The following is a 25113-nucleotide window of genomic DNA, read 5'->3' as shown; positions in this document are numbered from 1 at the left end:
ACCCTTAGTGTAATGGTAATATCCCTTAAAAATCAGTTTCCTCCACTGTATAATGAAGCATTCATTAAGATGATGTTTGAAGCTTGATATCCAATAAGCTACAAACACCAGCATAGTCCCAGTTTCGATTTCTAGTCTGCATCAGGTTAACTGATTGCAGCAGTTGGCCTCGATACCCTGCAATAGGAAGGGAAAGATCAGGCAGGCTTCCTACTGTACAATAACCATTGGTGTTATTGAATGAGGAAAAGATTTGGAATGAATATTTGAATAGACTGACATGGGGGTGAAACCACGATGAAGCCTGTTGCACTTGGGGTGTGCTGATGTTTATTATGATGGTTTACCTGAGCTGTGGTAGAATAAAGGATCATGGTAGCCAATGAGGTTGAACCTAAGCTTCACCTCATGCAATTTTTCAAAGCCACCCTCGCCTTTTTGTTAAGGTGAAGCGTTAGATCAAGCCGGGGAGGGGGTGCAATGTCTTATCATGTCAGCTTGGATCTTATTTGATTGCTTCCCATCTTGGGCTCAATGTCTTGTCTTGTTAGCTTGGATCTTATTTGCCCCTTATGTGGGGACCATGATTGGACTTGATTTGAATTGGCTATTTTGGTTAAAACTAAGGCAGCGGAAAAAAAAGGCTGACGATCCAGACTGGAGTATAAATAATACTACTTGGGCACGGTAGACTGGAGAAATGGAAGTGGATGAATATCTCTTCAGGTGAAACTGAGTGGCTGCTTTATGTGTGTTTTATTGTAATTTCTAAAGTGGTTCACAAACTTTATTTTGAAGCCTATACAAGAAGCCATTTTGATATTTTGCCTGTGGGAATATTGGAACTGAGCTAATATCTGTTGGGTCTCAGCCTCTGCTCAGCAATCGCACTCTTGCTTCGGAGCTGGGGATAGAAGTTCCAATTCAGAGATTTGAGTACGTAATTGAGGCTGACAATTCAGTGCAGAACTATGCGAGTGATGTTCTGATATCTTTTCAATGAGGCATTAAACTGAAGCCTGATCTGGTAGACGTGAAAGATCCCATGGGAGAGAAGGAAAGTTCTTCCCGTTGTCCCTGTTAACCCTCAACCAATATTGTTAAGATGGATTCACTCGTCACACGCAAAATACTGTGATGCTGGAAATGCTCAACAGGTCAGAGAGAAATTTGGAGGGAGTAACAGCTAACATTTCAGGTTAACGATGAAAGATAAACTTTTTTTTTCTCCCTCTCTGTCCAGAAATGCTGTCTGACTTGCTGAGCAATTCCAGCATTTTTGTTTTTTTGTTCATTAAATCATTGCTGTTTATGGGAACTTGTGTGCAAATTGGCTGCATATTCCCTACATAAGAACATAAGAAATAGGAGCAGGAGTAGGCCATCTAGCCCTTCGAGCCTGCCCCGCCATTCAATAAGATCATGGCTGATCTGTCGTGGCTCAGTTCCACTTTCCCGCCCTCTCCCCATAACCCTTAATCCCCTCTCTTATCAAAAACCCATCAACCCGCGTCTTAAAAATATTTAGCGAGGCAGCCTCCACCACTTCAACGGGCAGAGAATTCCAGAGATTCACCACCCTTTGAGTGAAGAAGTTCCTCCTCAACTCCGTTCTAAACCGCCCCCCCTTTATCTTGAGGTTGTGCCCCCTAGTCCTACTGTCTTTTTTGAGCGGGAAGAGTCTCTCCACCTCGATCCTATCCATCCCATTCATCATCTTATACATCTCAATGAGATCTCCCCTCATTCTTCCAGACTGGAAGCAAGAACCTCAAACCTGTTATGCAGATTAAGAGGCTGAGGCCTCCGCTCCCCACCCTCCTTCCTCCTCTCCCCACTCTCCTTCCTCCGCTCCTCACCCCCCTTCCTCCTCCCAGCAGCCCCCTCTTGTCCCTGACCCTTAGAATTAGCCAGTCTAGGGGGGGTGGATGTCACTTGCACCCCATTGACAATGGCACTCTCTCTCCCCCTGATGAGCCTCAGTGTCTGTAGCTCAGAGGCCAGCTCATCTACCTTGAGCTGGAGCTCCTCCAGCAACCTGCACTTACTGCAGACATGGTCACTGGGATGGGCCCTGGAGTCCACCAGTTCCGACATCATACAGAAACCACACATCACATGCCCCTCCATTATTCACTGTAGTAGTTTTGAAAAAAAATTTTTTTTGTTTTTTTTATTAACTGTAAAGCATGTTTGGATATCCTGAGATTAAGAAAGATGCTATATCAATGCAGGTTCTTTATTAAGGCATTTACTGGGATTTCAGTAAAAATGTATCTAAAAAGAAAATCTTGCATTTGTATAACGTATTTCGCATCCACCAGGCACTCCAGAATTCTTTATAGCCAATGAAGTACTTTTGAGGTGTTATATTATAGGAAACACAACCTATGATGAAAGATTACAGACCTGAAATGTTAATTCTGTTTCTTTCTCCACAGATGCTGCCAGACCTATTTCTGTTGTTTTCTGTTATCCATGTTGATAGCCTATTTTAAACTAGACAGGTTGGGATCGTGTGTATATAAGCTGTGTAAGTATAGCACAGGACTAGGTTCGGTGCTATAGTCCAGAGGAGGTTTCAATTTACACATGATACCGCATGGTATGTTGTTACATAAAGTTAAATCTCACGGGATCGAGGTGAGGTATCTAAATGGATACAAAATTGGCTTCTTGACAGAAGCCAGAGGGTGGTTGTAGAGAGTTGTTTTTCAATCTGGAGGCCTGTGACCAGCGGTGTGCTTCAGGGATCAGTGCTGGGCCCACTGTTATTTGTTGTTTATATTAATGATGAGAATATAGGGGGCATGATTTGCAGATGACACCAAGATTGGTAACATGGTGGACAATGAGGAAGATTATCTCCAATTGCAGTGGGATCTTGATTAATTGGGCCAGTGGGCTGACGAATGGCAGATGGAGTTTAATTTAGACAATTGGGAGGTAATGCATTTTGATAGATTGAACCAGGGCAGGACTTACTCAGTTAATGGTAGGGTGTTGGGGAGAGTTACAGAACAAAGTGATCTCGGGGTACATGTTCAAAGCTCCTTGAAAGTGGAATGTAAGAACATAAGAAATAGGAGCAGGAGTAGGCCATCTAGCCCTTTGAGCCTGCCCCGCCATTCAGTAAGATCATGGCTGATCTGTCGTGGCTCAGTTCCACATTCCCGCCCTCTCCCCATAACCCTTAATCCCCTCTCTTATCAAAAACCCATCAACCCGCGTCTTAAAAATATTTAGCGAGGTAGCCTCCACCACTTCAATGGGCAGAGAATTCCAGAGATTCACCACCCTTTGAGTGAAGAAGTTCCTCCTCAACTCCGTTCTAAACCGCCCTCCCCTTTATCTTGAGGCTGTGCCCCCTAGTCCTATTATCCTTTCTGAGCGGGAAGAGTCTCTCCACCTCTATCCTATCCATCCCATTCATCATCTTATACGTCTCAATGAGATCTCCCCTCATTCTTCTAAACTCTATCGAGTACAAGCCTAGTTTATTCAGCCTCTCCTCATAGTTCAACCCTATCAACTCCGGCATCAGCCTAGTAAACCTCCTCTGCACTCCCTCCAAGGCCAAAATATCCTTGCGTAAGTACGGCGCCCAAAACTGCACACAGTACTCCAGCTGCGGCCTCACCAATGCCCTATACAGCCGCAGCAAGACCTCCCTACTTTTATATTCAATCCCCCTCGCGATGAAGGCCAGCATCCCATTCGCCTTCCTGACCACCTGCTGCACCTGCAAGCTGGGTTTTTGTGACTCGTGCACAAGGACCCCAAGGTCCCTCTGCACCGTCGCCTGCTGCAGTTTTTCTCCACGTAAGTAATAATCCTTCCTACCATTATTCCTACCAAAGTGGACCACCTCGCACTTGCCAACATTAAATTCCATTTGCCATTTCCTGGCCCGTTCGCCCAGCCTATCTAGATCCTTCTGTAGACTCTCCACACCCTCCGCACAATTTGCCGTTCCACCAACCTTGGTGTCATCAGCAAATTTCGACACCCTACACTCGGTTCCCTCCTCCAGATCATCTATATAAATGGTAAATAGCTGAGGCCCCAGCACCGACCCCTGAGGCACTCCACTAGTCACCATCCGCCAATCCGAATAGCACCCATTGACCCCCACTCTCTGCCTCCTATTTGACAACCAATCCTCTATCCACGCTAACACCCTACCCCCAACTCCATGTCCCCTGACCTTCTGCAATAACCTCTTGAGGTACCTTGTCAAACGCCTTCTGAAAATCCAGAAAGACCACATCCACTGGCTCTCCTCTATCCACCGCCCTAGACACACCCTCATAGAACTCCAGTAAATTTGTCAGACACGACTTCCCTTTAACGAAACCGTGCTGCGTCTGAGTCACCGTGCTGAGTCACAGGTGGACAGAGTGGCGAAGAAGGCATTAGGCATGCTTGGTTTCATCGGTCAGAACCCTGAATACAGGAGTTGGGATGTCTTATTAAAGTTGTACAAGACATTGGTAAGGCCACACTTGGAATACTGTATGCAATTTAGTCACCCTATTATAGAAAGGATATTATTAAACTAGAAAGAGTGCAGAAAAGATTTATTAGGATGCTATCGGGACTTGATGGATCGAGTTACAAGGAGAGGCTGGGACTTTTTCCTCTGAAGCGTAGGAGGCTGAGGAGTGACCTTATCGATAGAAGTCTATAAAATAATGAGGGGCATAGACAAGGTAGATAGTCAATAACTTCTCCCAAAGGTAGGGGAGTCTAAAACTAGAGGGCATAGGGTTAAGGTGAGAGGGGAAGGATACAAAAGTGTCCAGAGAGGCAATTTTTTCACACAGGGTGGTAGTGTCTGGAACAAGCTGCCAGAGGTAGTTAGTAGAGGCGGGTACAATTTTATCTTTTAAAAAGCATTTAGATAGTTACATGCGTACGATGGGTATAGAGGGATATAGGTCAAATGCGGGCAATTGGGATTAGTTTAGGGGTTTTAAAAAAAAAGGGCAGCATGGACAAGTTGGACCGAAGGGCCTGTTTCCAGGTTACAACTATGACTCTGACACTTGGTACTAATTTCAAAAAGCTATTAAGCCTTTTCTTTATATAGTAGGTAGGTTAGCATGTACTCCCTGGTCACTGGAATTCATTTGGATTGCCTTTTGGGGACAAAAGGGAATTTCCCTGAATTGGTGTAGGTTTTCTTTCTTTTGCCTATCCCAGGAGACTGACTATAAGTGGGAGGGTATGCTGGGAGGCAGGATGCTTTATCACATCGTAACTTTGAGGGTAGGCTAGATGGAGTGCTTGGTAATATTTTCCTGTATCTTCCTTTTTGGATGTTTATATGATTATACTTCAAAAGTACTCCATTGTCAGTAAAGCATTTTGAGATATTTTGAGGCCAAAAACAGTGATATATAAATCCATCCATCTGAGATTATCTTTTGTGATTTCAAATGTAAAACTGATAGCTTTGCTATGGGCATAAATGGGATGGATCTTGGGGTGTAGAAATTCAGCTCACAAATGAAAATTAAAACATCCAATAATGTCCTTTTATATAGCACCAACCCAAGGTGCTTCATGTGTAACAACATTTGACACCAAGCCACATAAGGAGATATCCAAACAGATGACCAAAAGCTTGATCAAAGATAGGTTTTAAGACACATCTTAAAGAGGGAGATGTGGAAAGATTAAGGAATGAATTCCAGAGTTTAAGTCAAATAACAAAGAAAATTACAGCACAGGACCAGGCCCTTCGGCCTTCCAAGCCTGCACCAACCATGCTGCCTTACTGAACTAAAACCCCTTACCCTTCTGGGGACCATATCCCTCTTCCCATCCTATTCATGTATTTGTCAATTTGTCCCTTAAAAGTCATTACCGTATTTGCTTCCACTTATTCCCCTGGTAACGAGTTCCAGGCACCCGCTACTCTGTGTAAAAAAAAAAGAAAAAAAAATCCGCCTTGTACATCTCCTTTAAACCTTGCCCCTAACACCTTAAACCTGTGCTCCCTAGTAATTGACTCTTCCACCCTGGGAAAAAGCTTCTGACTATCCACTCTGTCTATGCCTCTCATAATCTTGTAGACTTCTGTCAGTCGCCCCTCAATCTCCGTCGTTCCAGTGAGAACAAACCAAGTTTCTCCAACCTCTCCTCATAGCTAATGCCTTCTATACCAGGCAACATGCTGGTAAATCTTTTCTCTACCCTCTCCAAAGCCTCCACATCCTTCTAGTAGTGTGGCAACCAGAATTGAACGCTGTATTCCAAGTGTGGCCTAACTAAGGTTCCACAAAGCTGCAACATTGCCAATTTTTAAACTCAGTGCCCCAGCTGATGAAGGCAAGCATGCTGTATGCCTTCTTGACTGTCTTCTCCACCTGCATTGCCACTTTCAGTGACCTGTGTACCTGTACGCCCAGATCCCTTTGCTTATCAACATTCTTAAGGGTTCTGCCATTTACTGTATATTTCTTATCGTTATTAGACTTTCCAAAATGCATTACTTCACATTTGTCTGGAGGTAATCCAGCTGAAGGTACAGCTGTCCTTGGTGAAGTGATTAAAATTGGAAATGTGCAAGTGATCAGAATTAAAGGAGCACAGATAACTGGAAGAATTGGAGGTCTGGAGGAGGTTTTAGGGATGGGAAGTCTTGAAGACAGGGAGAGGGATTTGAAAACAATGGGAATTTTAAAATCAAGGCATTGCTGAACTAGGAGCCAAGGTAGGTCCGTGTACACAAGGGGTGATAGATGAATGGTCTTGTTGGGAGTAATCAAGTTTAGGGGCAACATATGTATGATGTGGTCACTGCTGCAGATCAGTTGAAGCAGGGGCACAATGTTACAGAGGTGGAAGTAAATGGTCTTAGTGAGGATGTGGATATGTGGTCAGAAAGTTATCTTAATGTCAAATGTGACACAAGACCATGGTCTGGTTCGGCCTCAGATAATTGCAGAGAGAGGGATGGAGTTTGTGGCAGGAACCAAAAAAAATGGCTTTGATCTTGCTTTGCTGATATTTAGTTGGAGGAAATTTCAATTTCTCCAGTGCTATATGTTGGTCAAGCATGCTGACAACTTAAAGTAGTGAGTAGGGGGGGTGGTAGAGAGAGATTTGGGTGTTGTCTACATGTGGAACCTGATATCTTTTGGATTTTGAATGATATTGCCAAGGGGCAAAACAAATGACTAATAGAAGATCAAGATAAATTCTTGCAAAACACCAGATGTAACAGTGCAGGGAGTAGGAAGACTAGCTAACTGCATGTGATTAACTGTGTCAATGGCTGACAGATTGGGAAGGATGAGGAGGGACAGTTTACCACATTTGCATAGCTTGTCATGTTTGACTTTGATAAGAGCTGTTTCAGTGCTGTAGCAGGGCCAGAAACCCGATAAGTAGGTTTCAAGCATGGAGATCGAGGAAAATTGGATACGACTTTGAGAAATATAAGGCAGGCTGGAAATGGACTATGGTTGTTCAGAACAGAAGAGGGGTGACAATTGGAGATTTGAAACAGCTTCACTTTGGATGATTTAAAATCTGTCACTGGTAGTAGCAGTGATATGAGCAATTGAAGTAGTGGAGTTCTTTGTTTTGTACCTTCAAACTAGTACCGTGAAGTAGTGAAAGGATTTGGAGGCTGATTTAAAAATTTTTGACAGACCAGAGCATGAATAATCCTCATATGGTCAAAACCATCCGTACACAATCGATACTCCAGTATAATGGGAGGATTCTTGTGAGTTGGCACAATGAAGAAAGGGGGCCTCCATTGTGTGTCGACCGAGAATTTAAAGATCTGCAGTGATTGGGACTGAGGGGGTGGATCTACGATACAACAGCTTGGATGCAGAATAGAGGGCTGTATGTCCATGTTTTCAAATGGCGTTTAGTAGGTTAACTGCAGAAATACTGCAAGTGGAAACAGGGAGTTGCAAATGAACACAGCACAATTAAGCGAGTGGGTAAAATTATGGCACGTGGAATTCAATGTTGGCAAGTGCACAATTATCCATTTTGAATCATAGGAAGATAAATCAGAGTATTTTTTAGATACTGAGAAATTCAGAATTGTACAACAGCAGTGAAAAATGGGAGCTGAAATATAGAAAAAGGGTTAAAAATTAGCAGGCAAATACAAAAAGCAATCAAAAAAGTGAAAGAATTTTGCCTGAGGAGCTGAATGGTCTACTCTTGTTCCTATTTAGTCCCATTCCCCTTATAATTCTTTTATAAATATTTTCAGTACCAATGTAAATCAATTTTAGATGATGCTTTCATTACTATGTTTGGTAAGGCATGAAATCCAAAGAGTGTCTTAAATGTTTGCATAATTTTACTCCATGCACAGTGGTACAGTGGTTGACACTGCTGCCTCACAGTGACAGGGAGCCGGGTTCATTTGGCCTTGGGTGTCTGTGTGGAGCTTGCACATTCTCCCCTCTGTCTGCATGGGTTTCCTTCCACAGTCCAAAGATGCGCAGATTAGATGGATTGGTCATTCTAAATTGCCCCTTAGTTTCCAAAAACGTATGCGTTCGGCTTAATGGGGATGGTGAGGGGGCTGGGGCGGGCCTGGTTAAAAATGCTCTGTTGGTGAGCTAGTGCCAACTCCATGGGCCGAGTGGCCTCCTTCTGCACTGTGGAAATTTTATGGTTCTATGAAACAAGGCTTTGTTTTAGTGCCAATATTCCCACTTTTACATCGTAGATCCACCCCCTCAGTCCCAATCACTGCAGATCTTTAAATTCTCGGTCGACACACAATGGAGGCCCCCTTTCTTCATTGTGCCAACTCACAAGAATCCTCCCACTATACTGGAGTATCGATTGTGTACGGTTGGTTTTGACCATATGAGGATTATTCATGCTCTGGTCTGTCAAAAATTTTTAAATCAGCCTCCAAATCCTTTCACTACTTCATGGTACTAGTTTGAAGGTACAAAACAAAGAACTCCACTACTTCAATTGCTCATATCACTGCTACTACCAGTGACAGATTTTAAATCATCCAAAGTGAAGCTGTTTCAAATCTCCAATTGTCACCCCTCTTCTGTTCTGAACAACCATAGTCCATTTCCAGCCTGCCTTATATTTCTCAAAGTCGTATCCAATTTTCCTCGATCTCCATGCTTGAAACCTACTTATCGGGTTTCTGGCCCTGCTACAGCACTGAAACAGCTCTTATCAAAGTCAAACATGACAAGCTATGCAAGTTGCCTGGGGGGATACCACTTGTCACACCCTGTCAGACAGACTACCTGCCCTTTATTCTTTCTCATTGTCTCCAAGGCTGGAAAATCCTGCTAGAGGTCAACAGACCTTTGCACGGTCTGTGTCCTGTCCACTATGATTCCTGTGGTGGGCAGGATGGGAAAATTCCACCCATTGGATTTAATGGTCTCTTGATATAAAATTCTATGATTCAAAGTTGACTGGTTGAAATGTGATCTATTCCTGTTGTGTTGTTATCAACATGGTGAATAAACCCAGTGATAATACTATGTCAAACTCTTTGTTTTAAACAGCCAAAGCCTCGCTTTTCCTCCTATAACCACTCTGGGATGCATTGTAGATAAATTGAAACTGAATTACATATTGCTTCACTTTTTGATCTTGCCCTCACTGATTTACCAATAGCTGTCCATGATTGTGGGGGTGACCAATATATAGTCCTTGTGGAGACAAAGTTCCATTTTCACACTGTGGATACTGTCCACTGGTTTGTATGGGACAACTATCATGCCAAATGATTTGGTTATAGCAACTCACAACTGGGCATTCATGAGATGCTGTAAGCGTTCAGCAGCAGAATAGTTATTCAATTACAATCTGTAACCTCGTGGCCTGGTGTATTTCCCACTGTACCATTGCCATCAAACAAAGAAATATGCTCTGGTTGATATGGAGAGCAGAGGTGTTTGCCAGGAGTAGCAATGGGAATACCTAAAAATTAGGTGTCAATGTGGCGAAGCTACAACACTGCATTACACGTATGCTAAACAGCATACAATAGAGCTAAGCAATTTCACAACTAATGGATCAGATCAAAGCTCTGCATCCTCCCACATACAGTCATGAAGGTGGTAGACAATTAAACAACTAACTGGAGAAGAAGATCCCACAAATATCCCCAACATCAAAGATGCGGGAGCCCTGAAGGTTAGTGCAAAAGACAAGGCTGAAGCATTTGCCACCATTTTCACTCATCATTGCTGAATGGATGTACCATTTCGGCCTCCTCCTGAAGTCTTTGCATTGCAGGTATCTATCCCCTGCCAATTTCTTTCACTTTGAATGATATCAAGAAACAACTGACTGCAATGGTTTTTGCCCTGACAACATCCTGGCAATAGTATTTAAGCTCCAGGATTAGCTACATCCCCAGCCAAGCTGCTACAGTACAGCTGCAACACTGATCATAAAAAAAAGGACAAATGCAATCTGACCAATTACCACACCATCAGTTTATTCTCAATCATCAGCAAAGTGATGGAAGGTGTCATTAACAGTGCTACGAAGTGGCACTTACTCAGCAATAACCTGCTCACTGATGCTCAGTTTGGGTTGCCCCAGGGCCACTCATCTCCTGATCTCATTACATCCTTGGTCGAAACATAGACAAAAGAGATGACTTGAAAAGGTGAGATGAGAGTGACTGCTTTTGACAACAAGGCAGCATCTGACTGAGTCAAGGAGCCTGAGCAAATTTGAAGTCAATTGAGAATCAAAGGGAAAACTCAACTGGCTGGAGTCATTCTGAGCACAAAGGATGATATTGTGGTTGTTGGAGATTAATCATCCCCAACAACCCAGGACATCACCACAGGAGTTTCTTTGGATAGTGTCCTAGACCCAACTATCTTCAGCTGCTTTATCAATTACCTTCTCTCCATGATAAGGCCAGAGATGGGGCTGTTTACTGATGATTGCACAGCGTTTAGTATTATTTGTCATTCCTCAGTTACTGAAACTTTCTGGGCCCATGTGCAACAAGATTGAACATTATTCAGATGTGGGCTGATAAGTGGCAAGTGACATCTGTGACACAAAAGTGCCAGGAAGTGACTGTCTCCAACAAGAGAGAACCTAGTCATCTCCCCTTACCTTCAAAAGCTGAATCCCTCACCATCAACAACTCTGGGTGTGACCATTGACCAAAAATGTAACTGGACAACACATAAAACACACAGCTATAAAGACAGGTCAAGGCTGGGAATTCTGCAGTGAACAACTTACTTCCTGACGCCACAAAACCTCTCAACCATCTCCAGAAAGTACAATTAAGGTGTGTGAGAAGATACTCTCCGTTCATCTGAATTAGCGCAGCTTCAACAACACTCAAATAGCTTGACAATCTACTTGATTGGCACTCCATCTTAAACATTTACTCCCTCTACCACATTCTGCAGTAATTCAACAAGAATCCTTCAAAAGCACCTTCCAAACCAGCAAACTTCCTCCTGAAAAAACAAGGTCAATAGATTTATGGAACAAGAGTATCTGAGGATACAGGGTTGACTATTTAGAACAGAGGTGAGGAGAAATTTCTTCATCCAGAGAGTGGTCTGCTTACGAAATTCATGACCACAAAACATATTTGAGGTCAAAACATTGAATGTTTTCAAGAAGCAATTAGATATCTCTTAAAATTTTTTACTCCATCCTTAAAATTACATAACCAATTTTCAGAATGGACCAAATCCATTCTTTGCTTCCTCCAAAAGCCAAAATAAAAATCCAATCTACTGACCTTGTTCTTTTAGGAGGTAGTTTGCTGGTGTGGAAGGTGCTTTCGAAGGATCCTTGTTGAGTTACTGCAATGCAGCCCATATTTGGTGTAGATTATCTGTGGGCCAGTGGTGGACGGAGTAAAAATTTAAGTTGGCGAATGGAGTGCCAATCAAGTGGACTGCTTCGTCCAGGATTGTGTCAAGCTACTTGAGTGTTGTTGAAGCTGAATCAAATTCGTGGGAGACAAACAAGATCCAAGCTGACAAGGTAAGGATTGCATCCCATCTTGGACTTGCTCTGATGCTTGATCTTATCCAAAAAACCTGAGGCAAAGGGAATCAAAGGATGGGAGTGGCGGGAGGGGGGTGGTGGTAGGTGAGATCACAATGAATGGTGGAACAGGCTCAAAGAGCTGAATGGTCTCCTCCTCCTATTTTTTATGTTGCTATCTGAAAGTTCCTGTCCAATTATACACCAGTATGACTTTGAACCTTCCCCTCCATCTTGCCGTCCCCTCTCCTTCTGCCCAATTTCTGTTTTTCGGTTTCTTTTGGTTTGCACCAGCACAACCCCACCTCTCCCCCACACGGCTACTTGTCCTTGTTCAGTTTTGCTCCCACTGAGCACTGACCTTTGTTCTCCTTATAACACATTCTGCTACCTTACTGTGTGCCACACTTAGCATTATTCAGTCCTTATTGGCACCATTAACAGCCGCTTTGTCTTATGTCTATGACATCTTTTATCAATCTCTCTTTTGCTCCAACCTATCCCTGCCCTATTCTGCTCCACCTCCTCCACCCATCTCTCCAGCTACATAATTAATAACATTTCTATCCCTCTTCATTTCTGTGGAAGGGTCATATGGATTCAGTGTTAACTCCATTTCTCTCCACAGATGCTGCCAGACCTGCTGGGTTTATCCAGCATTTTCTGTTTTTATTTCAGATTTCCAGAATCTGCAGTATTTTACATGAAACTATATTTCCATTCCTTCACTGTTGCTGGGTCACAAACCTGGAATTCCCTTTCTGACACCACTGTCACTGCATCTACAACAGATGGACTTAACAGTTCAAGAAGGTGGTGCAACACCATCTTCTGAAAGGCAGTTAAAATTAGCAGAAAAAGGACAGTCACATCCCCCGCAAGAAGAAATCTGTGAGCTGATCACTGGGATTGATTCCTATTGTACGGTCTTCTGAGTTGGAACACCCATGGTTTTGTTGATTTGGTTATCTGTAGAGATGAAACAAAGAGGTGAATAGCTGCTGTATCTTTAAATATGTAAATAACTATTTTGCCCTGTTTCTGTGTATGTGGATGTGTTTGCTGCATGTTTGTATGGCCTGCATTTTTGGAATCGTGGGTTTTCGCTTCCCATTAACTGAAGAATCACTAGGGAACACATCCCCATCAAATCCGAATGCTGCTCGAAACAGCCTTCAGTAGCTGCAAACAGGATCTTGCCCTCGAAAGGAAGTCCCATCTTGCAGAGCTGTCAGCAGGCAGCTCTCCAATCTCTGCAATGACAAAAGCTGAAGAAGAATTGCATAAGGACACCTGAGACTAAGTCCAATCACCGAAGGTCAAGGCCTGGGGCAGTGTGAAGGGGGCAGTTGGGGCTTCGTGGGGGGAAATGCCAGGAGGGGGCAGGAGATCAAGAGGTCACTGGACCTTAAAGGAAGGGTGCCCAATTCCAGAAGGGAGCCAGATCTTTTTCAGGATTTACTCATGCAAGGTCAATCCTCCTGCAGCCTAAAAATTGAGGTCCGGAAATTGCCCTTAAGTGGCCACTAATTGACCACCTAATGGTCCCAATGACACCAAGGATAGGCTTACCATCTAAGGCTTTGCCTGCCTCAGTGTAAAATCGCCACATTGTTAATGAAATGACTCCTCTGAGGCTAGTGTCCCTTCACCAAATTTAGATTTATTTACACAGTAAGCAACAGTCAGATAGGTACTCCCTTCATTGTTTGTCCATTGTCGTTGATGAGGACCTCGACACCATTAGTCATTTTGAGGCTGGATGCGATGTGTCCGAAGATGACTGATCAGGCCAATTCAGGTATGGAATGTCCTGGCACATATTGGACAGACTTGTGTAGGCACTGTAGTTGTTGCGCTGGTGGCTCTGGACTTGTGCAGCTCACACTCAAGTTGTGCTTCAGCAATGCACCTTGCTTTGTAAGCTTGACAGCCCTTGTGGATGAGGCATGCCAGGTAGGGCGGTTTTGTGCCAGCATTTCCCAGTTGGTTGTGTTGATGTCAAGCGACTTCAGGGAGGCCTTGAGTGTGTCTTTGTAATGTTTCTTCTGCCCTCCATTCGAGCGTCTTCCAGCAGAGAGTTCCCCAAAAAGGAGCTGCTTGGGTATGCGCTCATCTGGCATATGGATGACATGACCTGCCCACCCAGTCCGTGCTCTCATCAGCAATGTGTGGACTGATGATAAGATTTGCTTTAGAGAGAACATCAGTATCTGGTACTTTGTCTTGCCAACTGATGTGTAATCTGTAAAGACAAGTCGTGGAAATGATTGAGCTGTCTTGTATGCCTTCAATACGCAGTCCACGTTTCACAGGTGCACAGGAGGGTAGTGAGTACCACGGTGCTGTACACCGTCAGTTTTGTTGCTGGGCTGATTCCTCGACTTTCCCACACAGTGGAGTGCAGTCTACCAAAAGCAGAACTTGCCTTTGCTATTCTGCAGTTAACTTCTGTATCAATAGTCACTGCTTGGGAGAGGATGCTGCCAAGATAAGTGAACTGGTCCACTGCCTGTAGTTTCTGCCCTTTGATTGTGATTATGGGTTCTGTGTATGGTGCATGAGGAGCAGGCTAGTGCATGACTTAATGTTGATGGTGAGTCCAAAGTTGTCACAAGCCATGGAAAATTTGTCCATACCGACTTGCATCTCTGGCTCTGAGCCAGTATGCAGGGCGCAGTCATCGGCAAAGAGGAAGTCTCTCAGAACAGTGACTTTGGCTACTACCGGTGGGTCATCCATGGCGCTGTTGATCTCGACCTGGGGAATCCTGTCTATTGCCTCATTGTTAACAGATGATGGTTGGTTGAGGACGGCTTCAAAGTGTTCAGCCCATCTCTGTAGGATCTGAGCCCTGTCTCTGTAATGAGAGTTGTACCATCTATACTCGGAAGGGGGAACTCCCAAGAGATCGAGGTCCGTAGAGAATGTTGAGGGCTTCATAGAACCGTTTCAAGTCTTTTCTGTCAGTGTATCCCTGTATTTCATCTGCCTTGGCGCTCAGCCAGACACCCTGCATTTTTACACAGTTTATTCTGGACTGTCCTGCGAGCACTGGTAAAAACATTTTTCTTGGCAGCTGATGATGGGTCGTTCTGACAGGCTCGATGAAGACGGTGCTTTTCAACAAGTAGAGACTATCTCCTCATCATTCTCATCGAACCAGTCATGCTGCTTGCGGATAGAGGGCCTAAGCAACTTCAGTGCAGATGAATGGACGGCATCCCTGAAGCGTTCCCAGTCGTCCTCAGCACTGCCTGCGAGGTGTAGGGCAGCAGGCTTGATTTCTAAGTCTTCAGCGAGTGCTGAAGCTATGTTGGAGTTCTTCAGCTTGGCTACATTGATTCTTTTCATAACCTTGCTTCCTTGTGGTCACCTCTTGGGTCTGATGCAGAGCCTCATTTTGGAGACAATGAGCCTGTGATCTGTCCAGCAGTCAGCACTACACACGGCCTTGGTCACTGTGACATCTTGCCTGTGTTTTCTCCTGACAATGACAGTCGATAAGATGCCAATGCTTAGAACAGGGTGCACCCAGGAGATCTTGTTACGGGTAGGCAGATGGAAGGTTGTGTTGGTGATGAGGAGGTTGTGTGCTACACAGGTCTTCATTTAAGAGTAGGCTGTTACTGTTACACTTGCCCACTCCATGCCTCCCAATGACTCCCTGCCAGATTGCAAAGTCACACCCTATTCTTGCATTGAAATCGCCAAGCAAGATCAGCTTGTCGGTATTGCTCACTGCTGATAATAGGGCATCTAGTTCTTTGTAGAACTTGTCTTTCAGCCCGTCCGGGTTGTTCATTGTGGGGGCACAGGCACTGATCAGGGCGGCTTGACTTCTGTTCTGTAGCAAAAGCTGCAATGTCACAACCCGGTCATTCACACCGTTGGGTAGACTAGCAAGTTTCCGAACAAGATGACTCCTGACGGCGAATCCAACTCCAGCATCGCTAAGCTTGTCACTGCCACGACCGCTCCAGAAAAAGTGTATCCACCTCCAGTTTCAGACAACTGACCTATGTTGGCAAGACAAGTGACATTGCAGCCCTGAGTGAAAAATGTTGTATCTTGCAAGCTCTCTGGCAACTAAGGCTGTTCTTCTCTCTGGGGTCTGTCTGCTGTAGGGTTGTCCAGAAGCGTGCACACATTCCAAGTGCCAACAGTGAGCGGTGTCACCTTGTGTTTTGTTTTGTTTGTTCGACCGCAAGATGGGATCTCCACCAGCTGCGGTAAACTGGCCAAGGTGTAGTGAAGCAGGCATTGTTTAGGGCACCTTTTCTAGTGCCTTCCTCATTCTACGGAGGTGAACAGTGCGTTCTTGAAAAGGACTGCTCAGTCGCCCAGGTAGGCGCCGAGTTTCACTGCTGCTTCAGTCAGCGGAAAACAACCATTAGACCTAAGCCGTCTATGTGCAGATCCGTGACTACGGCTCCCAGTGTATCTACACCTGCTGCTTCATTGCTCGCCCATTGCCACAGGACGATGACAATGACAGCATCGAGACTAGTGCTTGATTTGGATTAAAGTGAGGGAGAGTTGCGCATCATCAGCCTCACTCCCTCTTCCCAATTCCCATCTGGATCCAGTGGTAAGACAAGAGTCAAGACGGCTGGAGATGGGACCTGGCGCAGTGGATGACCAGGACATCTTTTATGTCTCGTCCTGTTCTTTGCATTCCTCGACGCTTGCAGAGACTGTCTTCTTGACCGTTGGTCCTTCCATTGGTCTCGTCCGCTCAATCTACCGGACTCTGTCTCCACACGCTGGGACAGACATCTCCCTATCTCACCGAGGGTTGAGACCAGTCGGCTAGCCTCACCTGGTTTAGCTGGCTTGTTGAAGCTGTTGCCCGAGATGTGGCCGCTGTCACGTGCAAACAGCTATGGGGAGCCACAGGTGAGAGCTGAGTGCCAGATGGGGACAAAGGGTGGACAAACCGCCCTGTAAAGGATGTGACATGTTCCCCCATCAGAGGTACTACCTCTCTCTGACACCCCATACAGCCTGTGGTACTCCCTCATACAGGGTATAAAGCTGGTGTGCTAGTAACCCTGACAATTCACATCAGATACACAGGCAGGGCTCCCGAATTATGGACCTTGTTAAAATCATTACATCCTTTCCCCTTGAAGTGCAAGGAATGTTGGCGGTTCGCTTGCCTCAAGAATCTCTTGACATGTTTAGGTGCCGGGTCCATTTCCTCAAACTCTGCATCCGATGTAGAAAACTGGTGCTTGTCTGTTCTGTCCAGAGCACACAGGAACCGGTTCACTCACTTCTTCGGGTAGTAAGGGAGTAGACTCAGCCTCGGGCTCAGAGGTTCCAATGTCTGGAAACAGACCGGGAGCCAGTGGGTCCTGGAAGTCTTTCTGAGGCTCCCAATGTACCGGGCGCTGCTTGTTCCTGAACAGCCTGAGAATTTAATGCTTTCAAATGGTCTAAGTGTTTTGTCAGGATGGCATCCCCTGAATAAGCAACACTTAGACAGGCACTTCCTCATACAGAATATAAACCTGGATTGCCAGTAAACCTGACACTCCACATTTTGTACACGTACCAGACTCCCTGATTAGACAAGCCATAATTGCCTTAATCTGGTAACCCTTATTTTAAGAGGCCCATATTATGGGCCTCGTTAAATTCATTACAGTTGGGGCAGGCAGGAACCCAGAAGGAATCCCGTTCCTTCAAATTCATGCTCCTGCTGCTGTCTAAAAACCTGTCGGTGTGGGGAACTTGAATTTCAGGCCTATGTCTTTTTTAACAGACGTGAACCAGTAATGGATGAATTATTGTCTGAATTGAACACTGCCTGTATGACTGGCTGATACTATCCTGAGATTTCACAGGGAGCAGTTCATAATGTTAGTGGTTAGTCTATGAAACTTTTTAAAAAGGTGCTAGGCAGTATTTTTCTGTAAAATATGTCTTTGAGATCCACAAATAGGAGGGAACCTCATTTCCTTAAAAACTGGCAGAAAATTACAAGTTCTTCTTTGTAGCACTGACCCCAATATTCATCATTATAATCCCTTTATTCATCATTCAACCATTATGTAACACGCTGCTTCATTTGATTTGAATTATTATTGTCTCATGCATTAACATACAGTGAAAAGTATTGTTTCTTGCATGCTATACAGACAAAACATACCATTCATAAAGAAGGAAGTGAGAGAGTGCAGAATGTAGTGTTACAGTCATAGCTAGGGTGTAGAAAAAGATCAACTTAATGCAAGGTAAGTCCATTCAAAAGTCTGACAACAGCAGGGAAGAAGCTGTTCTTGAATTGATCGGTATGTGACCTCAGACTTTTGTATCTTTTTCCCGAAGGAAGGTGGAAGAGAGAATGTCCAGAGTGCGTGAGGTCCTTAATTATGCTGGCTGCTTTGCCAAGGTAGTGAGAAGTGTAGACAAAGTCAGTGGATGGGAGGCTGGTTTGCATGATGGATTGGGCTATATTCACAACCTTTTGTAGTTCCTTGCAGTCTTGGGCAGAAGAGGAGCCATACTAAGCTGTGATACAACCAGAAAGAATGCTTTCTATGGTGCATCTGTAAAAGTTGGTGAGAGTCCTATCTGACATGCCAAATTTCCTTAGTCTTCTGAGAAAGCAGAGGTGTTATGGGCTTTCTTAACTATAGTGTCAGCATGGGGGGACCAGGACAGGTTGTTGGTGATCTGGACACCTAAAAACTTGAAGCTCTTGACCCTTTTCTCCTTTGTCCCATTGATGTAGACAGAGGCATGTTCTCCTTTACGCTTCTCAATGTCTATGATGATCTCCTTCATTTTGTTAACATCGAGGGAGAGATTATTGTTGCCGCACCAGTTCACCAGATTCTTTTCCTCATGCCTGTACTCTGTCTCGTCATTGTTTGAGATCCGACCACCTCTGTGGTGTCGTCAGCAAACTTGAAAATTGAATTGGAGGGGAATTTGGCTGCACAGTCATAGGTGTATAAGGAGTATAGTAGGGGGCTGAGAACATAGCCTTGTGGGGCATTGGTGTTGAAGATGATCATGGAGGAGGTGCTGTTGCCTTTTCCTTATTGACTGTGGTCTGAGTTAGAAAGTTCAGGATCCAGCCGCAGAGAGAGGTGCCGAAGCCCAGGCCATGGAGTTTGGAGTTGAGTTTTGTGGGAATAATAGTATTGAAGGCTAAGCTGTAGTCAATAAATAGGAGTCTGACATATCCTTGTTTATCTAGGTGTTCCAGGGTTGAGTGCAGGGCCAGGGAAATGGCATCTGCTGTGGACCTGTTGTAGTTAGGCAAACTGTAGTGGATCCAGGCAGTCCGGGAGGCTGGAATTGATTTGTGCCGTGACTAACCTTTCGAAGCACTTCATAATGATGGATGTCAGAGCCACTGACCGATAGTCATTAAGGCATGCTGCTTGGTTTTTCTTAGGTACCAGGATGATGATCGTCTTCTTGAAGCAGATAGGGACCTGAGATTGTTATAAAAAGAGGTTAAAGATGTCTGTGAATACCTCCGCCAGCTGACCTGTTCAAGATCTGAGTGCATGTCTGGGTATCCCATCCGGACCAGTTGCTTTCTATGGGCTTACCTTCAAGAAAGCTGCTCTGGCATCTGCTGTGTTGACCCCAGATACAGGTTCATCCAGGGCTTCTAGGGTGGAGGGCATGCTCTCGCTGACCTCTTGCTGAAAATGGGCATAGAATGCATTGAGCTCATTAGGGAGGGATGTGTTGGAGCTGGTGACTTTACATGCTTTCATCTTGTAGCCTGTTATGTTTTGCAGACCTTGCATAGTCGATGTGGCTAGCCTGTGACTCTAGCTTGGTCCGGTATTGTCTTTGACGTCTTTGATGGATCTCCTTGGATCGCATCTGATTTTCTTGTATAGGTCACTGTCACCTGACTTGAACGCCTCAGACCTGGACTTCAGCAAGCAGTGGGTATCCCTGTTCATCCATGGTTTGCAGCTGGGGAACACATGGATTTGCTTCTTTGGCACATAGTGTTCTACACACTTATTAATGAAGTCAGTTACCGCAGTGGCATACTCGTTCAGACTGAATTACTTCTATACTAATTTTACCTACAGTATGTTATCTCCCCACTCTCAGTCTTGATGGAAGTGACCTCGAACTTAATAAAGCATGTCCTGAGATCTGATGATTAGATTTATAAAATGTTCCAAAATTAATCATGGTGGAGTTTTCTAATAGAAAGTTGCACATTATCTCCAAGTGGGTTGCTCTCGATCTCTCAGATCAATCCTATGAGGGTCAATAAGTTTAACTTTTCTGCCTTTAACCTTGCATGCAACAAGCCAATCCAAGATTTGCTTTATACACACTAGTCAGTCACAGCTCAGGCATCATTGTGGTGATTTTAATATGGCAGGAACTTGGAGTAGAGAATAAGCCAGTGTTCCTGCTGCTGATTGCTTTCTGGCAATTCCCTGTTGTCAAGTGTGAATGCTGAATGAAGACAAAATTGAGCATGGCAGTGTTGCACCCCCCCCCACCCATGGCGGAATGTAATCACTATCTAGACTTGTACATAAAAGGCATTGTCTTGGATCAATACTCCTGATTGTGGAACTGCCCTAGTACAGGCTGGAACTTCCACAGAAGTAAAAGAGAAAAGGCAGAAATTCTACCACCCTAACTCTGTAAAAGAAGGCGTAAAGAAGAAATTTCCAGTAGTTAAACTCATGTGAGATGACAAAAACCGTGAACTGTGTAATGTTTGTGTGACAATTAGAAAGTAAGATTGAACCCATGCTAGAAACTGTGTTTTCCCCATTCTATTTTGCCTGGGTTGCTTGACTTGTGTGGGCTCAGATTGCTGCTAGCCCACCTATACCTTATTCAAACAATCTTCATATATGTGTGACCCAGCCACGGATAGCTTGGCTGATCATCACACAAATGTGTTTTCCAGCTGGAGTCACCAGATTGAAATGATTCAGTTTCAGTGTGAGAAGCTTTGGTCTGTTCCTAGACTGCTGCATTTAAATAAGGGTAATGGGGGGAATTTTCATGTCCTGCCCACGATGGAAGGACCATGCGAAGATCCCTTGACCTCAGGTGGGATTTTCTGGTTTTGGGCAAGCACAGCCAGAAAATCCTGTCCAATGTACAGGAATGAGAGCAGAGATGGCTGGAGTGGATTGGGAAAGGAGTTTAGCAGGAAAGATGGTTATCAGTAATGTTTTTGAAAATAGTTAATGATTCAACTAAGTTTTATCCCAGTGAGGAAGAAGGATTCTAGCAAGGGGATGAATCAACCATGGTTAACCAATGAAATTAAGGACAGTATTAAACTGAAAGAAAAAAGCATCTCGGGCGGGATATGCCAGCTGTGCTCACCCTGAAACTGGAAAATTCCATCTAAGGTCTACAGACTTTTCCATGGTCCGCACCTCACCCGCTACGATTGCCACGGTGGTCAGAATGGGAAAATTTGTACCATAATGTGGCAAAGGTTAATGGTAAGCCAGAGGATTGAGAAAGCTTTAAAACCAACAAGAGATAATCAAAAAAAATAGAGGGACTAGGTAAACTAGCAAGTAATATTAAAAACGACATCAAGAGCTCCTTTAAATATATAAAGTGAACATGCATCCTTGGAGAATGAGACTGGGGAAATAATAGCAAATCAGGAGATGCCAGGTGAATTAAATAAATACTTTGCATTACAGTGGAAGACAGCCAAAAATACTAAATCAAGGGGCAGAATTGAATGGGGCTGGATGACAGAAATACAATAACAATCACTGGAGAATAAGTACTAGGGGAACTAAAAGGGCCAAAGGTCAATAAATTCCCTGGATCTTTTGAATTGCATCCTAGGATATTAAAGGAAGTAGCAATGGAGATGATGGATGCATTAGAAGCAGTCCAGAAAAGGTTCACTAGGTTGCTCCCAGGTGTGGAGGAATTTTCTTATGAGGAGAGGTTGAGTCGGTTGGTCCTGCATTCATTGGAGTTTAAAAGTTTGAAAGGTGATTTTACTGAGACACATAGTAATCTTCCAAGAATGCTTAAATTCTGGAAAAAGTTCCAGGGGATTGGAAAACAGCCAATGTAACACCTTCATTCAAAAACAGAGAGGAAAAGAACAAGTAACTATAGGCGAGTTAACTTTTGTTGTTGTGAGAATTTTACAGCCCATTATAACGGATGTAATAGCAGAGCATTTAAAAATACATAATAAGATCAAGCAGACTCAGCATGGTTTCTTCATGAAAGGGAAATCATACCTAACAAATTTATTAGAATTCTTTGCGATGGTAACAAATAGGATAAAGGAGAACTAGTGGATGTAATATACCTGGATTTTCAAAAAGTATATGATCAAAAAGGTACTTAATAAAATAAGAGCCCTTGGTGTTGTGGGTATTGTATTAACATGGGTAGAGGATTGGCTAACTGAAAGAAGACAGAGTTAAAATGAAATGTGCATTTTCAGGGTGGAAACCTATAACTAGTTGAATGTCACAAGGATCTGTGCTGGGGACATAATTATTTGCAATATAAATGACTTGGACAAGGGAAGTGAATGTACTATTGCCGAAATTGTGGATGTCACAAAAATAGGTGGGAAGCAAATGGTGAGGATGACACAGTCCGTAGAGGAATATAGACAGGTTAGGTGAGTTGGCAAAATCTTGGCAAATGGAATGTAATGCAGGAAAATGTGAAAATATGTACTTTGATAGAAAGAACAAAGGAGCTGAGTATTGTTTAAATGGAGAAAGACTGCAGAAAATGCAGCACCGATGGATTGGGGGTTTCGTGCGTAAATCACAACTAGCTAACATGAAAGTTCAGCAGGTAGTTGGAAGGCAAATGGAATGTTGGCCTTCCATTAAAGGGAATGGAGTATAAAGGGTAGAATAAATCTCTCTCTTCAATGGAAGCAGAGTTAACCTGTCTTTCTCAGCATGAGTGAAACCACTCCATAAACAAGTGACTCACTCCCATTGAGTGTTATCCATTTATCTGCTATCTGCAGTGATTGCAGGAGCGGCTTGGAGAACCCTAGATTTTTAACAGATGTCATTCACTCTTAAAGCTCTTTTGAATTTTGCTTCTGTCACCGTTTCTGGCAGGGAATTCCATATCCTAACAATCCTCAGATTTAAAAAATTCTCATTTATATTCTTGGGTAATAACTTTATGTCCCCTAGTTATTGCAATGTGATGATGAGTCACACCTAGATGTCACTGGCAGAGTGAAGGGATGGTGAAATATGGGTGGTGCTTTCACAAAATGGAGTATCAACTGTCAGGGATTGGAGTATCTGTGTTTTTTGCATAGAGTTATGGGTGTGTTAAGTGTGGGGAATATCTCAAAACAGTTTGCACTGTGTAGGGGTAGGGGTTATATTTTTGGGTATTGTTTGGGTTGATTACACCCATTGCTGTGCTTTGCTGAGATCTTGGTGAGGTGAGAGAAAATGAACTAAGTGTCAAGGTGTTTACAAGGTCATAATACAGGATATCTCTGTTTTACAGGAAACTGGGCCCACGATTGTGGGGGACGAGCATTCAGATGAGGACCTTATGAATTACCTTGGAGCTGAGAAAACCACGGCATTAGGAAATAACTTGTAAGTAGGTTGCATCAGAGCACCATGAAACAGGGCAAATATATATATCTTCTGCTCATTGTTTTTTAAAAGTATATTTTATCCCAAGTCTTAGTTCTTTCCATACCGCAACTGAGAGCTGGTTCATTGCCAAATTCTACTAATGGCCCAGCCCGGCACAGCAATGGTGTGAGAGAGGTTGTTGTTGGTGATTTTTTTTTTTCTCCCCTTTTTCTGTTGGAGGAGGCTTTTGCTCTTTTATCTCACCAGAATTTCTCAGAGATAATATCTTGCCCCTACACTCCATGGCACAAACCATTAACCTATCAATTCCCCCCCCTCTCTGTGTCTGCTTGCTGCCCAATTAATTATGAAGAACTTTTTGGCATTGTGCTGTTTCCCAGCGTTGCCAGCGGCTGTTGGGGTTGGACTCAGAATTCAGTCGAGCAAGACAAATTATAAACTCTGTTAAACATTTTCTGTTTGTTTCTGTGAGTGAGATGCATCAATAACAGTTGATTTTAAACTGGTGTAAAGAGGCTCAAGCTCTTCCCCACCCAAAAAAAGACTTAAATCCCAACTGTGTGAAGAAGTTCCTCCTCAACTCAGTCCTAAATCTGCTTCCCCTTAATTTGAGGCTATGCCCCCTTGTTCTAATTTCATCTGCCAGTGGAAACAACTTCCCTGCTTCTATCTTATCTATTCCCTTCATAATCTTATTTTTCTATAAGATCTCCCCTCATTCTTCTGAATTCCAATGAGTAAAGCTCCCGTAGGCTGACGAATCCTCGGGTCTGGATGGACTTCACCCTAAAGTCTTGAAAGAAGTGGCTAATAGGATAGTTGATGTATTGTTTTTAATATTCCAAAATTTGCTAGATTCATGAAAGGTTCCATTAGATTGGAGGATAGCAAATGCAACTCTTTCATCTAAAAAAGTGAGGGAGACAGAAAGCAGGAAACCACACAGCAATTAGTGTAACATCTGTCATAGGGAAAATGCTAGAAGCAGTTATTGAAGATGTTATAACAGGGCACTTGGAAAAATTCTAGGCAATCAGGCCGAGTCAACATGGTTTTGTGAAAGGAAAATCATGTTTAACCAATTTATTGGAGTTCTTTGAAGGAATCACATGTGCTGTGGATAAAGAGGAGCCAGTGGATGTACTGTACTTAGATTCCCAGAAGAGATTTGATAAGAGGCAACATCAAAGGTTATTAAAGCTCATGGTATAGGAGATAACATATTGGCGTGGATTGAAAATTGGCTGGTTAATTAGAAACAGAGTTGACATAAGTGGGTTATTTTCTGATTGACAAAATGTGACGTGTTGTGTGCCAAAGGAGCCTCAACTTTTTACAATTTATGTAAATGACTTGGATGAAGAGATTGAAGGTATGGTAGTTAAATTTTCTGATGACACAAAGATAGGTAAGTAATTATGATGAGGATGTAAGGAAGCTACAAAGAGAGATGGGTTAAGTGAGTGGGCAAAAATCTTGCAAATGGAGTATAATGTGGGCAAATGTAAAA

General features: G+C 43.6%; 1 protein-coding gene across 1 annotated transcript in view; it reads left to right on the top strand.

Annotated features, from left to right (window-relative positions):
* Positions 1-25113, top strand: part of gchfr (GTP cyclohydrolase I feedback regulator) — a 44179-nt gene that overhangs the window by 5893 nt on the left and 13173 nt on the right. The window contains exon 2 of the mRNA XM_080202998.1: positions 23506-23600. Coding sequence (XP_080059124.1) covers positions 23506-23600 — 95 coding nt within the window. The remainder of the gene's footprint in view (positions 1-23505; positions 23601-25113) is intronic.

The sequence above is a fragment of the Carcharhinus amblyrhynchos genome, chromosome 14 (assembly GCF_965287045.1).
Source record: "Carcharhinus amblyrhynchos chromosome 14, sCarAmb.v2.hapA, whole genome shotgun sequence".
NCBI classification, from domain to species: Eukaryota; Metazoa; Chordata; class Chondrichthyes; order Carcharhiniformes; family Carcharhinidae; genus Carcharhinus; species Carcharhinus amblyrhynchos.
The sequence above is the reverse complement of the archived record's forward strand: the minus strand, read 5'-3'. Positions and strand labels throughout refer to the sequence as shown.